The sequence below is a fragment of the Manis javanica genome, chromosome 12, assembly GCF_040802235.1.
Source record: "Manis javanica isolate MJ-LG chromosome 12, MJ_LKY, whole genome shotgun sequence".
NCBI lineage: Eukaryota > Metazoa > Chordata > Mammalia > Pholidota > Manidae > Manis > Manis javanica.
This window is the reverse complement of record NC_133167.1, coordinates 63,841,506-63,858,610: the sequence shown is the minus strand read 5'-3', so window position 1 is coordinate 63,858,610 and position 17,105 is coordinate 63,841,506. Positions and strand designations below refer to the sequence as shown.

General features: G+C 42.0%; 1 protein-coding gene across 4 annotated transcripts in view; it reads left to right on the top strand.

The window, feature by feature from the left end:
* MYO3B (myosin IIIB) overlaps nt 1–17,105 on the top strand; it is a 462,595-nt gene that overhangs the window by 322,071 nt on the left and 123,419 nt on the right. For all 4 annotated transcript variants that reach the window (XM_073218712.1, XM_073218711.1, XM_073218709.1 and 1 more), the window contains one exon: nt 2,441–2,540. In XM_073218712.1, the coding sequence (XP_073074813.1) occupies nt 2,441–2,540 (100 nt within the window). The remainder of the gene's footprint in view (nt 1–2,440; nt 2,541–17,105) is intronic.

Genomic DNA, 17,105 nt, shown 5'->3' with positions numbered 1-17,105 from the left:
GATGCTTCTAGATGATCTGAAATAGGATAGGAAATAGGTGCAGGGTTTCTTTCCTGCCCCAATTGACTGGTAGTGACTATATGAAACTGTGGTTCTCAACCCTGACCACACATTACAATTGTCTGAGGATCTTTTAGAAATTCATGCCAACCCCAGCCCAGGTTGGCTGCAGAATCTTTATGGGCTTGGTTTAGGCAAATTTAAAATATTTCCCAGGTAATTCTAATAAATAGCCAGGATTAAGAATTTGGATCTGTAAAAGAAATTCAAATAGCCCACAGGCACGTTAAAAGATAATCTGCATCACCAATCATCAGAGAAATGCAAAATAAAACCACAATGAGATATCACCTCACATGAGTTAGGATGGCCAACATCCAAAAGACAAGGAACAGCAAATGCTGGCAAGGATGCAGAGAAAGGAGAACCCTCCTACACTGCTGGTGGGAATGTAAATTAGTTCAACCATTGTGGAAAACAATATGGAGGTTCCTCAAAAAAACTGAACATAGAAATACCATTTGACCCAGGAATTCCACTCCTCAGAATTGACCCAAAGAAAACAAGATCCCTGATTCAAAAAGACATATGCACCCCTATGTTTATTGCAGCACTATTTACAATAGCCAAGATATGGAAGCAACCTAAGTGTCCATCAGTAGATGAATGGATAAAGAAGATGTGGTAAATATACAAAGTGGAATATTATTCAGCCATAAAAAGAAAACAAATCCTAGCATTTGCAACAACATGGATGGAGCTAGAGGGTATTATGCTCAGTGAAATAAGCAGACAGAAAAAGACAAGTACCAAAGGATTTCACTCATTTGTGGAGTATAACAACAAAGCAAAACTGAAGGAACAAAACAGCAGCAGACTCACAGATTCCAAGAAGGGACTAGCAGTTACCAAAGGGAAGGGGCTAGGGAGGGTGGGTGGGGAGGGAGGGAGAAGGGGATTAAGGGACATTATGGTTAGCAATCACAATAAAGGTAAGTCACAGGGAAGGCAGAAGAGCACAGGAAGACAAGTAATGACTCTATAGCATCTTACCATGCTGACAGACAGTGACTGCAAAGGGGGGAGGTGAGGACCTGATAATATGGGTCAGTGTTGAAACCACAAGGCTGTTCATGTGAAACCTTCATAAGATTGTATACCAATGATACTTTTTAAAAAAAGAATTAACAAGGACACACACACAAAAAAAATCTTGGATCTGGAGCAGTGTTTTTCAAACTTCAACACAGACCCAGATCACCTTGACGGCTTGTTAAATACGTAGATTGCCAGCCCCTTCCCCTGTTCTTTCTGATTCACTTTGTCTGGGTAGAGCCCAAGAATTTGCATTTTGAACAAGTTTCCAGTTGATATTGATGCTTCACATGATTTTGTAGAGAAACTGAAAGTTCCTCTGGCCAGGATTCTCACCTGACCTGGTCTGCTCCCTCACTGTACACGTGCAGGCAATACACTGTTATTGACTCCATATAAGGAGCTCACCCAGTGCTCTGAGCTGCACGACCACAGGAGAGTGGAGGCTGGAGTGGCGGCAGTGCTGAGGACAGAGAGGAGACAGTTGTGGGGGCAGAGACAGACTTGCTGCATGCAGATTCTCTCTGAGTGGATGGGATTCTATGCTTGACCTGCCACCCTGAGAATAAAGCTGGGTATAAACCCTTTCACCCCAGGAACATTTCATTGTCATTTCTCAGTCTCACAAATCAAGAGTGAACTTGCCCAGGGCTGAAACCCATTGGCAAGACAGATGTGGTTTGGTGAAGTCATGGATACACAGGTCCACACTTTGAGGATGAAGCTTTGTGTTAAGAAGGAACTTGAAGCTGAATTAAGGTTCAGTGGAAAAGAGGGCCATGACTGATTCATCATGGCTGGGCTGCCACACCACAGAAAGGAAGAATTGTATTTGTTACTCCCACTCTTGAGAAATTAATCAGTAAACTATCCTCATTCCCAATGTAGAAATGGGTTGCTCCAGGAATTATTCCTCATTTACAGTTCACATTGTGACAATTCATTCCTTGGCCAACTATCCACATCAGGAAAGGGCCCTGTCCTGCCCAGCCAGACTAGAAGCTGGTCTACTGAATCTGTCTAGTCACTGCAGCTGCTGCATGCTGCCGCTATTGTGATCTGCATTACCTGTGAGCCGCTCATCTCTGTCTGCTATATACATCGTCAGAGAGAGGTAGCTTGTTTTCCTATAAGCATGAGTTATTTTATCCAATTCATTGACTGGGAACTAGCACAAAGCAGGCCAGTCTTGACGTGTCCCCTACAAAGGCTTTGGAAAGTCAGGGAGCAGCATGTGGGCAGAGAGAAAGGGGCTGCAGAGAGCATGGATGGGCTCTGAAGTCCAATGCTGTCTATCTCTCCACTCAGCCTGAGACCTCTAAATACTTGTTTGTTTTTTCCTCAGTTCTGAGCGTCTCTGTAGATCACAAAAGCAGTCCACAAGCAGAATCCAATGGCCAGTCAGAAACTTCAAGCAACCCCCCTGCTGCCATTGAGAAAAAGTGGTGAGTCTCATCTCTAAATGTTCCCAGTGTGAAGCTCAGGTGCTCTGCCCAGTGGGCAATGTAACAGAAGTATTTCTAAACGCTGTTATTTTGATGACTTGGAGAGAGTAAAGCCAAAAAGTGTTTCCCATGAGATTCTGCCATGTCAGAGGTCATTATTACTCTGTGGGCAAAATTCTTATTTTACAGGACAACCTGAACACAATCCTGCTTTTTTTCCTTCATGGTGAAACCTATACTTGGCCTCATTAGGTTAAAGTGGTGGTTCTCAGTGGGGAACAGTTTTGCCCCTCTCCCCCAGGACATTTGGCAAGTCTGGAGACATATTTGGTTGTCACAACTTTAGGGGAAAGAGTTGTGCCACTGGCATCCAGTGGTTAGAGGCCAGCGATGCCAAACATCCTACAGAGCACAGTGCAGCCCTTTCACAGCAAAAGAAGTGTCCAGCCCCAAATGACAATAGTTCCGGTGCTGAAAAACCTTGGGTTTAAGCTAAACCGAAAGGGAGTATCATTACTTGTTTACCCACAGGTGCTAATTAAATATAATTCAAAATGAATACAGCACTGGTGCCCAGGGCCATAGTTTACTATTTTCAATGTAGGCATGAGCTACTCAGGGCTGCAGAGGACAATGACCCTGGTAAATGTGGCCTCAGGTCACTTTAGTCAGGCCAGGCCAGGCCCTGACAGGAAGCACCAGTGGCTCAAGGAACTCACAGGCCTCCCGTTCTGCAGGGAAACCTCCATAACCTACCTCCACCCAGAAGAGGTCTCCAGGCCCCATCACACATGTCACCAGAGGAGGACACAGCTACAGGGGGAGCAAGCGCGACAAAGGGAAGGTCTGCTTAGGATGACGCTTGTCTTTCTTATTTTCCTCCAAATTGCTTGTGGGGACTTTCATTAAAAGTTTACGCTAGGATTTGGAGACAAAAGCATATCAACAGAAAGCCCTTTGTATCGTTTCACCTGGAAAAAGAGGTGGTCTTGATTTGTAATTTTTTTAAATGATTCTTAATTTTTTGAGACTTCTTACTGATATTTTTGGGCTGACAAATTAAATCATCACTACTTCTCTAGCAGTCTCAAACTGTTCTTGGATTGCTTTCAAAGTAAACTACTTTCTTAATAGAATAGCTTATTTTAGGGTATGTGAAGAAATATTGTAGACCTCATCCTCCCACTTCTGTGAATGACACAAACACTGTCTTGTAACCTAACCTTAAAACCTGGGAGTCATTTTTAATCACTTCCTCTAACTTAACCCCACTTCCAATCATTTCCTTAGCATCCTTCCTTGGCCCAGTATCTCTTTCTCTCTCTCTGTTCTCTCTTTTTTACAGACTAGCTTTCATTTCTGACACCTGATCAATTGTGGTAAAGCATATTCTATCTTTTCAAAGAACTTTAATGGCTTCCCATTTTAGACCAGAAGAGGTTCAGACTTCAGTCAGTTATATCAAGCCTCTCCCCATCTTGATCCAACCTGTCCTCCAGATTCACCCCCGATATGCCCCAGACTGATTGTTCTACCAATGCACCTACTTCTGTTCTCTCTGCTCATGTCTTTCTGTTTAGTGCTTAGCTATTTCATCAAGATATATTATCATATCCCTTTCTGCCATGAAGACCTTAATTCTCTTAAATACTTCTTGCTGTATGAAACAGTATTCCTCAAAATGCTTGTTTCTGACAAGATGATAAGCTTTTATCAGAATGTAAATCAACACACTGCTTTCTTCTCCAAGAAAAGTCTTGCTATGAAAAAAATATCAGTTGAACTTAACAATGTACTTGGTGGTAAATTGAGTTACATTCTGGCTCAAGGTCCTTAGGATGTTTGAGCAATAACAGTTCAGACTCAGCCTCCTCAGACCTCACTTTGGTTTATCATTCTCTGGCCCTTTACGTTTTGCCTGTTGTTGTGGTTGACTTTGCGCTAGCAGGTCAGGTTCTCAAAGACAAAGGTCGAGTCTCACTTCCTGTTTCTAAGACATGCAGTAGGTACTCAGTAAGTTTACTGAGCTGACTTCCAAACCCAGTCTTCAGGATTCAGGTTTTTATGAGAAAAAAGTTCTTCCAGCTCAGTCTTTGGGTGGTGACAGCAACAGCAGGACCCAGGGAGTGTGTCACAGTGTCCGTGCCCCAGGGGGCTGGAGTCCTATTTTTCCCTCTGTTTGACGGTCACCTACATGCCCTGTGGAGTGCCCACAGGTTGACAGACTGGAAACTGGGGCCAGAGCAGAGATGGGCAGAATGAGAAAAGAGCTGAGTCATGCCAATGGTGATGGTCTCAGAAGAAAGTAACAGAATGTCCCACCAATAGATTTAAGGATCCCTCAGGACAGAGGTCTGAAAACAGAAGTTCCAGTGTTAGGTCAGTTGCTTAGGAATGTCATCAAGGACATAGGCCCTTTCTGTCTCTATACTCTGCTATTCTTAGCATGTTAGCAATGCCCCCACTTATGGTCTCAAGGTGGCTGAAGCAGCACTAAGCATCACTTCTTCACATGCAATGTCTAAAGCAGGAAGAAAGAGGTAAGTGGAAAGGGAGCCCTCCTCAGGAGCCACTCTCCATTTGTCAGGAGGGTAACCTTTCCTAGAAGCTTCTCACGGGCCAGAATTTGCAGAGATGGCTCTACAGGGAGCTGCAAGGAAGGCTGGAAAAGTGAACATGGGCATTCTCAGCTTCTGCAGGGAGAAGGAGGGCTTGGGGAACCAACCAATGCGGTGGGACAGAAGAGTTCTGAAGAGGCGGTGACAGAAGCAGATAGGCATTGAGAAAGATGAAGGGAAGTTGAAATCAGAGGGAAGAGTTCACAAGGAAGAGCCAGACATGGTAAGAAATATTGTTGAGACCAAGAATAGGGACATATTGATGTCATCACTCAGATTCACCCAACATTTGTTACAATGCCAGGTCTTTTCCCATAATTTTCTCACCTGATTCTCACACCAGCCTTTTAGGTGGCATTACCAACTCCATGCCACTGAATTAAACCAAACGAGGAAAATCTGAGACAAGTATGTCCCAAATGCTGGCCCGGAGCCCAGATCAGGTTTATCCACTCCTGGTAGTCTGGGGGCCTCACCCACCACCACACAGGGAACAAATGGCAGGTTTGGGGTTTGAATCCAGATCTTCTGTTTCCAACAATAATAGCAAAAACTAACATTTGATATTCATTAACAACTTCCTGGGTTAAGTGTTTTATATGTGTTATCTTATTTATTCCTCACAACTACCCTATGGGAGGGGTACACATTTTATGATTTCTGACACCTAGAGATTTCAAATAACTTGCCAGTGTTACTCAGTAAATTGACAAGAGTCAGGACGTGGATGCAGGCCTTCTAACTCCAGAGCCCACGCTTTTAAATTGCTGTTACATTCTACTACCAATCTAGGTTCCAGGCTCTAAATGCTTAGCCCAGGCCTTTTTGTATTTTGTGTTCTCTATAACTGTCATTGCAGCAAATCTTAAATCACCACCAGCTAAGGAATAAACCCTGATTGGTATAAAACTGTCACCCTGTAACTGACGGAGAAAATTCGAGCACTGAATTTTTGGGAGAAAGCCTATGGCCTCCCTGGAAAGGTGCTCTCATCTGTTCGTGACAGGCTGTGGGTTACCATAGCTGGGGAGAAAGAAAACTCAGGTTGAAGGTAGAAGTCAGTGGCATGGTGCTTTTCTGCTCCACTTTCTATACGAGCTTGTGACTGTGTACAGTGAATGACAGAATGGAAATAGTCTTTTATGTAGTGGGGCTTTGTTCCTGTGATGGTAATCCTCCATTTTAATACCGATAAGTACAATAGTGAGGATTATGCCCTCAATTGAATTTGGCCTGTGTATGGCAAAGCTCTCTCAAGGCTTTTACTTGACATTCTTTAGCACAGCTAAACTGTTGCTGTGTAAAGTGAAGCCCCTATGAGGGAGGCAGATGGATAATGCTGGTGCAGATGATTTTTAACAAGCGGCTCATGACACACTGCCAGAGAAAATGCTTCATTTGGGGCGGCCTCAGTGAAGATTCAGATTCCAATGATGGGAACCTTCATGACTCCAGCAGCTCAAGAGGAGCTGGCACCTCACAAGAGGGGAAAATGAGCACATATTTCTCCTGCGTGTCATCTTTGCAACTGTGGGGCTCGGAGCCAATTGGGCTGACCTCAGAATAGGTGAGCCAGGGAAACAGCCTCCCAGTCAGGGCCGACTGTGGGCCAGATTTTCATGTGGGCTGTGAAAGTGCAGATCGCCACACTATGGGCGGTGGTTGCAGAAGTATGTGGCAGTGCTAAGAAGAGTAAACAAAACTTGTCTTTACATATCAGGAGGACCTTTCCTTTCCCACCCTTCAATCTCCAGGCTCATTTCTCCTTCTACTTTCATTTCCCTCACCTTCCAGCAAATTTGCTTCCACTGCAGCCAAGTCCCCATGCCCTAAGGCACCAGAGGCCCTCCTGCGGAGCCAGAGGGGAAGAGACAGCCTGGGTGTGGAGGGGCAGGGATGCTGGCCTTCTTTTGTGAAGTGCTTATGATGTGGTAGATAGTCTATGTGTTGGCTCATTGGGGTAGGAAATGGATGGACACTGGTGGCAGACCTGGGCTTGTGTTCAGTTCAGTTACAGACAAACTGAGGCTCTGGGCAAGTTTCTTCACCTTTCTGAACCTCAGGATCCTAAGCTACAAAAATGGAATCATTGTAAGGACTAGAGATAATCTACACAAAGGAACTAGCACAGTTCTGGACACATAACAAGTGCTCGCCGTAGGGTGATGGCGGGCTGTTGCTGCTGTGACAGAAGTAGTAGCAAGAACAGTCGTAACGGTAGCATGCCAGGTTCCTGTAGAGTGACCTGATATGAAGGGTGAAGACCCCTCTGGCTTAGCCTAGAGCTGTACACTAAAACAAACACTGAGGATTCCAGCATTTTAGAAGCTCTGAACAATGTTAACTCTCTGCTTTAACTTAAAAGCCAAATTTTATTTTGTTGTGTTCCTGGCTCTTATCTCAGTGATGGATCTGAGGCTGATCTGGGCCCCAAGATTCACCCTTGCCAATATGGCCAGGATTCCACTGGCACGCCCTCAAATGATAAACTTGCAGAGTTTACTTGGTTGTTAGGGCCTTCTTAGAGTTCCTAAGTTTTAAAAATATTAATTGGTCACATTTATTTTCAAAACCTTTTTGAAGCCAGAAACTTTATCAGCAGCGGAAAGGACCTTCAAGGAAAAATCTGTTTTGAGTTATATTTTTCCTTGTGGATTTGCTTATGGCTGTACCTAAATATTTATCTGAACTATTTCAACAAACCTTAAATCGCCCATGATCCTTATGCAAAGGACCTCTTTAGAAGGACTGTGGATGTCAAGAATGTCAGCAATCCGAGTTCTCTTTATAGGACCAGATTCCAAGGACCCAGAGGCCTCTTTTAAAATATGTGGAGCTGTTTGGTGGTTTTCAACATGTCTTTTGTTTTCCTGTTTCTGTATATTTGTTCATGTGTTTCCTTCTGAATAGAATTCCCTTGCCAATTCTTTACCTGTCAATAGTTCATGCATCCTCCAAGGTTTTGGCATCTCCTGTAGAGGCTTGATGTAGCCTAGAGCCATGAGAAGAGCACCTCATTTGGGAGAAACAGAGCAGGCCACTGCCCAGAGACTGGGCACGCGGACGGCCCCTTGGGGAGGTGAAGATGCCCAGTGGGGTGAGGGCTGAGGGTGGGGTGGCCACAGCACAACAGAGGGAGAACTATTACAGGGAAAAGGCAGAGAGGAGGCAGGATATGAGAGGGCTTAAAAGCTGCACAAAATATTTTGGACCTTATTCTTTTAGCCAAAAGAGTGTTTGGGTAGAATAGTCTGCAGACATCCTTTGTTTGGCCTACACAATGTTTTTGAAATACTTAATTAGTATCCAAGATATAAAAATAGAAAGATTTCATACAGCAATTGAGATTTATATGGTTCTTAAAATATTGGAATGTCTAGCAGCAATCTCCTGGAACTGATTAGAGGCTATCTTCCATTGATACCTACTCACTGGACTGCTTAATTCATAGCCTGGCCCCACCAACATCTGAGTTTGATTCCTGCCCACTGTGTGGTTCCTACCGTGCAGGGATAAGAAACAGTTTAGGCTATACAGGCTCCGGAGCCAAGCTGCTTCATTTCCAGGACTGGGGCTGTGCTCAGCTGCCTCTGTTGGCCTTGGGCAAGTTAAGCATATTGTTATTAACGGTACCTATCTCGTGTGGCTATTGGGAGAATAAACCATAGGACATTTTTAGAAAACTACCTAGCACATGGTAAGTGCGCAAAAATGTAGGCTATTATTAGTATATTCTACATGAGATAATAAATTACAGGGCCGAAACCACCTATCACTCATTGCTGTATGACTCACTGAATTTAAAATCTTTGGCCGTTGTAGTCATAAATAAAAGTAATTGACAAATGGATGAATGCATATGTGCTATTTGAATTTTTATTTCTGTTGGGTTCAAAACTAAATCTAATTACTTCATCCTCAAGAAATGCCTCCTATTTATCTTAAGTTTGATTTGAGCATAATAATTAATGTTTGATAAAGTAGGAAGCTAGCTTCTTAAAAAGCCAGTGGTGCTAACAAAATAATGGAAGGGATATATTGTTCACACTATGTCAGTTTTCAGTAATTTATCTATTTTCCTAACTAAAAAAGAAGCCCCAGGTTTGGGAAGATGCTTAATTACATGCCTTTTTTTTTTAATGAAGCTCAGTTATTGGCAGCTAATTGTCTGTGGTTAATGTCTTAATATCAGTTGTTAGGAACCAGACATAGTGAACTTCAGCAAAAATGATGTTAAAATACATGTTTCACTTGGGTTCTCCAGATCACCCCAACCCCACATGAGATCCACACTTCAAGGCAGTGTTTTTGTGGTTGGTGTCTCAGACAGAGGGGAAACAACTCTAGAAATGATTTGGACAGTTGGGTGTGAGAACCACTTTCCATAATGTCCAACTTATGTGAAGCAGAAGTCATGACACCGCCCCACCACGGTCTTTGGTGCTGTCATCCACGGACATGAGTGTCTGTGCTTACATTGGTCTGTCCCTGAACACATTTATTATCAACGAGTGATGGTACGAGCTCTGTCCTGATTCACTCTGGAAAATGTATATATTCACAGGGAACTTGTGTCCAGTGGCATTTAATTTTCTTTGGATAAACATCATGTAAAACTGAATGATATATTCAGTATTCTAAAAAGTTTCTTATTAACTTTGTTCTTTGTCAAATGGCTCTACATTTTTTATAAAAAACATCTTTTGATATCATAATGGCTCTATTTTTTCTAAAGAAATCTCAGTCTCTCTGTGGCACTCTCCCTTTCCTTCTTTCTTTCCTTCTCTCTCAATCTCTCTTTCTTTATCTCTGTCCTTATACAGGTAATACCTGCATCTCTGAAGTTCTGGTTTCTAATCTAAAGGACAGTTTCAAGTAGTGATAGTCTGGCAAATTCTTCTGACCATTTTGCCATCCCCTGTTCCCTTCCTACATTACCACTTTGTGAGGATAGGAAATTCGGGAAATTCAGCACATCTCTGGTATCTACTTTGCTTGTATCTTCATCCATATTTTTGCTATATTCAAGGCTCAGATGGAGTTTTTGTCCAAAAAAATACTTTGCATATTGAGCCTATTTTTTTTATTTACTTACATATTCATTTTTATTTAAGTATAGTTAATATACAATATTACAACGGTTTCAGGTGTGCAACATGGTGATTTGACAATTAAATACATCACAAAATGATCACCACAACAAGTGTAGTTACCGTACAAAGACACTACAAATTCAAGGACTCTATTCCCTATGCTATACTTTTCAAACCCATGACTTATTTTATAATTGGAATTTTGAGCCTCTTAATCCCCGCCACATAGTTCCCTGTCCCCCCACCCAACTCTGTCTCCCCTGTGGCAACCACCAGTCTTTTCTCTGTACTTATGAGTTTATTTCTTTTTTTTTTTCAATCTACTGTATTTTTTTGTTTGTTTGTTTTTGTTTGGTTTTTTTTTGAGAGGGCATCTCTCATATTTATTGGTTGTTAACAACAATAAAATTCTGTATAGGGGGGTCAATGCTCAATGCACAATCATTAATCCATCTCAAGCCTAATTCTCGTCAGTCTCCAATCTTCTGAAGCATAACGAACAAGTTCTTACATGGTGAACGAATTCTTACATAGTGAATAAGTTCTTACATGGTGAACAGTACAAGGGCATTCATCACCGAAACTTTCAGTTTTGATCACACATTATGAATTATAAACAATCAGGTCAGATATGAATATTCGTTTGATTTTTATACTTGATTTATATGTGGATTCCACATTTCTCCCTTTATTATTATTATTATTATTATTATTATTATTATTAATAAAATGCTGAAGTGGTAGGTACATGCAAGATAAATGTAGAAAACATAGTTTAGTGTTGTAAGAGAGCAAATGTAGATGATCAGGTGTGTGCCGTAGACTATGTGTTAATCCAAGCTAGACAAGGTCATTAAAAGATCCACGGATGCAGAAGATTTCTCTCAAAACAGCGGGGGGTGAGGTTCTAAGCCTCACCACTGTTGCTCCCCAATTTCTCACCTGATGGCCCCCCTGCAACTGTGCCTGTCTTAGGTTGTTCCTCCCTTGAGGAATCTTACCCGTCTCTGGCTAACCAGTCATCTTCTGGGGCCATACAGGGAGATGTAAGGTTGGTAAGTGAGAGAGAAGCCATATTGTTTGAAAAGGTTAGCTTTTTACTTCTTTGCAGATTTATGCCCTGTGGCTTCTATGCCCAGCACTTGTCTCGAGGTATCTTTACCACCTGGAGGAATTATGATGCTCCGTAAATTCGATATGAGGCACGAATTCTATTTAAGGGTTGTGATTAGGAAGGAAGAAGAAAAGCTATAGAGGTAGCATATGGAAGAAAACATGGGAGGATTGATTATTTCTTTGACATATCTTCTTGTAGAGTACCTTGAGCATGTATAGGTTTTAAACTACTAACTAACTTGCACACACATATTAACATAATAGGAATACGGTGACATAAACTAAGCAAATCTATAATTACCATCCACCTCCAGTGAAGCCAAGAAAACCATTTAGGCACCCTAGGCATTTGTGAAAATTTGTCTATGATATGATGGATATTGTCCAACTGTACTTGAACAGTCTGAGAGAAATCAGACAAATTAAAGCAACCCATTTCTGGGATCTGTTCACATCCCATATGTTCTTTTAACCGTAGATAGTCTATAGTCGTAAGATTTTGGAGTGCTACAACTTGCACCCCTCCCAACTCCTGGTTGAGTTCCAACAGTACAGATCCACTCAAATTCATTGTCTCACTGTATGCACATGCCAGCCTAGACATGTCCCTCCTCACTCCAGTGGCAAGTCCAGGAAACGGTGGGATGGATGCAGCCACAACCGCAGCATTGCCCGGATCCCTGTGGAGGCTTTTTGATGATCATCCCCCGGCACAAGTCCTCCAGAGAGTGCTGATGCCGGAAGCTCCTCCTCATATTGTACCTTAGTTCATTTTCTGAGTTGCCAAGCTAGGCCTTGATCTTCTGCATAAAAACAAACAGACCCTTTGCCCACACTTTGACATGCCCTCTATTGAGCCTATTTTGAAAGAAGAAAAAAAACCTGAGAAAAGGAAACTTGCTCAAATTGAAAATATTGCAGGACCAAAATTTGTGTAGAAATTAAATATATATCAAGTGTTTCATCATCAAAAGAAAACTAGATTATAATACTATAGGTTGAAGGAAGATTAACTGCACATCCCCATAGCCTTATTAACTATTTCATATTCTTCTCTGGGTTAGAAGGGAAAAATACTAGTGTTTCGATACCAAGTGTATTTTGTAAGTTAATTGGCAATTGGATACTAACTGTAGGACACAAATATTCCAGCATTATTTCCCATTAGCATTGTTGTAGCCATTTTAAATTAAGACAGAATCTGAACAAGTGTTCACTACAGAAGCTGTTAACAGTAATGCCACACTTTATGTACATCTTAGTAACTTCTCAAATTTATCTCCCTAATGAGTAAACAAAACAGGAGGAGGGTGATTTTTTTTCTGAATGGTGTAGGTCAGGGAGACAGAGGAATGGAGAGCTCTGGTGAAACAGCTCTAGAGACTGGACTGCTGTGATTGGAAAATTAGATAATAAACAGTCCCTGATACTAAGATTCTAATTGCCTAAGACCAACACAGTCTGGAGATGCAGGCATGAGTGGCCTTCCATGCTCTGGCCCAGACCTTCCCTTGAGAGCTCTTCCTGTCAACAAGAGCAGCCAGCGCTCCTGGCCAGCTGCCAGCACTCACAGTGGGGCTATCATTTTTGTTTGCTTTGCAAATATCTTAATGGGAAGTGGTTCAACACCACCTATGGGTTAATCTGAGGGATTCTGCTTGGCAGCTGTTAGCTCTGAGCACCACATGGCTGCTCTCAGATGGAGGGAGTTGGACTGTTAAGTACCCGGCCTCAGGTTGAGGCATCTCCTTTGCTTATCGGATTTACTGACAGGCAGGAAACACCCTGTTGCCTTTTATTTTTAGTTTGTTCCTCCTGGGAGGGTAAGGATGTTATTCTCAGATCCAACTGTGCTTTTCCCTCTGAGGCAGGGCAGTTTCCATTAGTTAAAAATGCAATGTATTTCTTTCACATAAGCTCATCCTCATAAAATCGGAAGTTTGATATTCAAAGTGGTGGTGGTGTGGGAAGAAGGATCTAATGTGTTAGCTGGTGGAAAAGGAAGCCTACAGCCCTGTCTTCTCCTGGAATCTAAAGAACAGAATAGACACTGAATTCCATAAGAACCCCGGCTCCACTGTGTCCTTGGTTTTCTCTTCTCTTACTGATTTTGGCTTTCACTGGTCTGACTCATGGGCAACTTGGCCATCTCACATCTTTCTGGATCTGTATCTGCTAACATTAGCACAAATGAGCTTTCTTATGCTTTTCTCACTGGATTTCAGGCAGGTTTGGAAGGTTTCCACAATGCAGGTTAGAGAAGTTCCTAGACTGATGACAGACTTGTAGACCACTTCCAAATGCCCCATTTGTGAAAATGCAAAAAGACTCAGGTGACTCGATAGCTCCTAGAACAACACTGTCAGTAACAGTGCAGCCTTGCTTCTAAGATCTCTTCCTTTCCTGAAGGCTTGCACATACATTTGTAGGATTGCCTGGTGGTTGACAGCAGGGTCCCTGGAGACCACTCTACCTGCTACTATTAGTAAGGGTAAGATCTTGATGAGCTTTCTCATTTTGTTAGAGTCTCCTTTCCTCATCTTTATGTGGAAGATAAATCGCACAATGAATACCTCACCAGATCATGAAAGTTAAATAAGATAACATATACAAAGTGTATGACATCTCATCTGACATATTAAAAAGCACTCATAAATAGTAATAGGGGGAGTTATTGGTGTTCTCTCTGAGGCATCCACCTTTCTTTATGTGATTTTAGTATTATGCATTCTTCTCTGAGGTACTCTTTTGAAGCGTGTTACTCCTAACCCTTTAAAATTAAGTGAGTGCCATAGTGAGGACAATTTTAGTATTAAAGTAAATAATGATAATAAGATACAATGTATTGAGTAAAATAAGAATTCATGAATCCACATTGATAGAAGAAAGGAAGGGAGGCAGGGAGGGAAGAGAGTGAAAGGAAGCAGGAGCAAGGGAGGAAGGAAGGAAGAAACAGGGTAAAACCTTTTCTTTCAGTCAAATTTAAAATAATAAATGTAAAAGGATGATGAAAACAAAATAACCATTTGACAACTACCAAGATAATTATTGTTTCAGGTGATAATCATCAATGGATGCTAACAAACTGCTAGATGAGAGTTTAAGGAGTAATAGCTTTTTGCATAGTCTCAGAGTAAATCTCAAAAAGATACTAATTACAAAAAGACAGCAAGGAAATCTGGCAAATCCACCTTAACCAAGTGATGAAAATTATCATTACCAGTAATCAGATGAATTTACAGCATGCACCTCCTGATGGGATGCACTGAGAAGAATGCAACATTACTTCTGTGGATTTCCTCCCAAATTTGCATGACCTGAATTTAATCATGAGGAAACAGAAGACAAACCAGAGGGACTTCTTCCAAAATGACTGACCTGCAGGCTTCAAAATTAAACACAAAGGTTGACTGAGGAACGGTTCCAAAGGAAAGACAAAGTAACACGATTGAATGCAGTGTATGATCCAGAATTTTCTTTTTCTTTAGGAGACATTCATTGGGACAATTGGAAAAATCTGAATACACTCCATACATTGCATAGTAGTATTGCATTATTAATTTCTTTACTTTGATCACTGTACTATGTATGGTCATAGAAAATAATTCTCTTTTAAGAAACACAAATTGAACTATCTATGGATAAAGGAGTATTGGGTGCCACTGACTCAAATGGTTCAGAAAAAAATTCTATGTGTGTATATGTATGGCTATCAGTATACATGTACCAAGGAAAAGAGAGACAGAGAGAAGGGAGAGGAAAGATAAAGCAAGTGTGTGTATCGCTAATATTCAGAGAATCTGCTGAGGAATATACAGAATTCTTTAAACTATTCTTCTATCTTTTCTATACTTATGAAATTAACTCAAAATCAAAAGTTGAAAGGTAAAGTGAGACTGCCAAAGATAGTGGCATGAGACTCCTCCCCAAACCACAAATAGTATGAAAATATAGGTAATTAATACAACTAATCCTAAAGCAGCAACAAGGAAAAAGGCTGAACCAGGCTGCGTACAGACCTCATGAATAGAACAGACCTCAGGAAACAGGGTAAGTAGGAAAGCCTTAATCCGGTGAGATCCGAGCCCTTCCCCTGCCCCAGCTCACCAGCAGGAGGCAGAGAAATGGAGTGGGGAGGCGGTGGAAGCCCAGAACTGCTGAACACCTAGCCCTGGAGATCTGCTTTGTGAGCAGAAACCTATATTTGGTGGTGCTCTGGACCTTGGAGTGCTTGGACAGGTGCTTGAGAGACTGAGATTCCGGTCATTTGTGGAGGAGGGGATCCACATCTGACCACTCAGTGTCACAGGAAAGGCAGGTAGTCTGAGAGGCTTCCTAGGACTGAAAGGGCTACTGAAGGGGCAGGGTTGGCATGGAGCTTGCTGTGTGGGGGAGGGGAGAGCTGGACAAGGTTGTCTGGGTGCGCTCTGCCCAGTTGGTTGGGAATTTTAGGAATTTCAGGCACTCCATCCCCCTGGCTGCCTACTCGGCTCCAAGGCTTCCCACTGTGACATGCAGCCTGCTGCGCCTTCCTCCTAGCCTGCCGGCATCTGTTCACAAACCTGCAATCACTTTCCTGGCATCAGGCTAGCCACAGGGAGGCCCCGCCTACAACAGCTAGAGACGCCAAGCACAGAGGCTTACACCTGTGTGCTCAGCCCACTGGCTCTGACACCAGAGACAGGCACTGCAGATGGGAATAAAGAAACAGATCTTTCCTCACCCCAGGCACCAACTCTGCTCCCCTATGACCCCCAACCTCACTCTAAGGACTGAGCAGCTCCAGAGACTGGAGCATCTGGGCATTAGTGGAAACAACACAGAAATGAAACGTAAAAAGAACATGGTTCAGACCAAAATCTCACAAACCCTAGAAAGACGGTCAAATGAATCTGAACTCACCAATCTGCATGAAAGAGAGTTCAAAATTAAAATCATAAACATGCTTATAGAGGTACAGAAAAATATTCAAGAATTCAGGAACAAATTTAAGTCAGAGATTCAATCATTAAGAAATTCCATATCTGAAATGAAACATAGAATGGAAAGATTTAAAAGCAGACTAGATGTAGTAGAAGGGACAGTAAATGAAAAAGAAATTAGAGAAGAGGAATACAAAGAAACTGAGGCACAGAGAGAAAAAAGAATCTCTAAGAATGAAAGAATATTGAGAGAACCTTGTAGCCAATCCAAATGGAACAATATTTGCATTATAGGGATACAGAAGAAGAACAGAAAGAAAAAGGGATAGAAAGGGTCATTGAGGAGGTAATTGGTGAAAAATTCCCCAATCTGGGGAAGGAGATGGTCTCTCAAGCCATGGAGGTGCACAAATCTCCCAACCCAAGGGACCCAAGGAAGACAACATCAAGATATATAATAATTAAAATGGCAAAGATCAAGGATAAAGACAGACTTTTAAAAGCAGCTAGAGAAAGAAAAAAGATCACATACAAAGGAAAACCCATCAGGCTATCATCAGACTTCTCAACAGAAACCTTACAGGCCAGAAGGGAGTGGCATGATGTACTTAATGCAATGAAGCAGACGTACCTTGAACCAAGAAGACTCTACCTGGAAAGGTTATTTAAATTTGAAGGAGGGATTAAACAATTTTTAGATAAGCAAAAACTGAGAGAATTTACCTCCCACAAACCACCTCTACAGTACATTTTGGAGGGACTCATATAGATGGAAGTATTCCAAAGGCTAAACAGATGTCACCAAAGGGATAGACA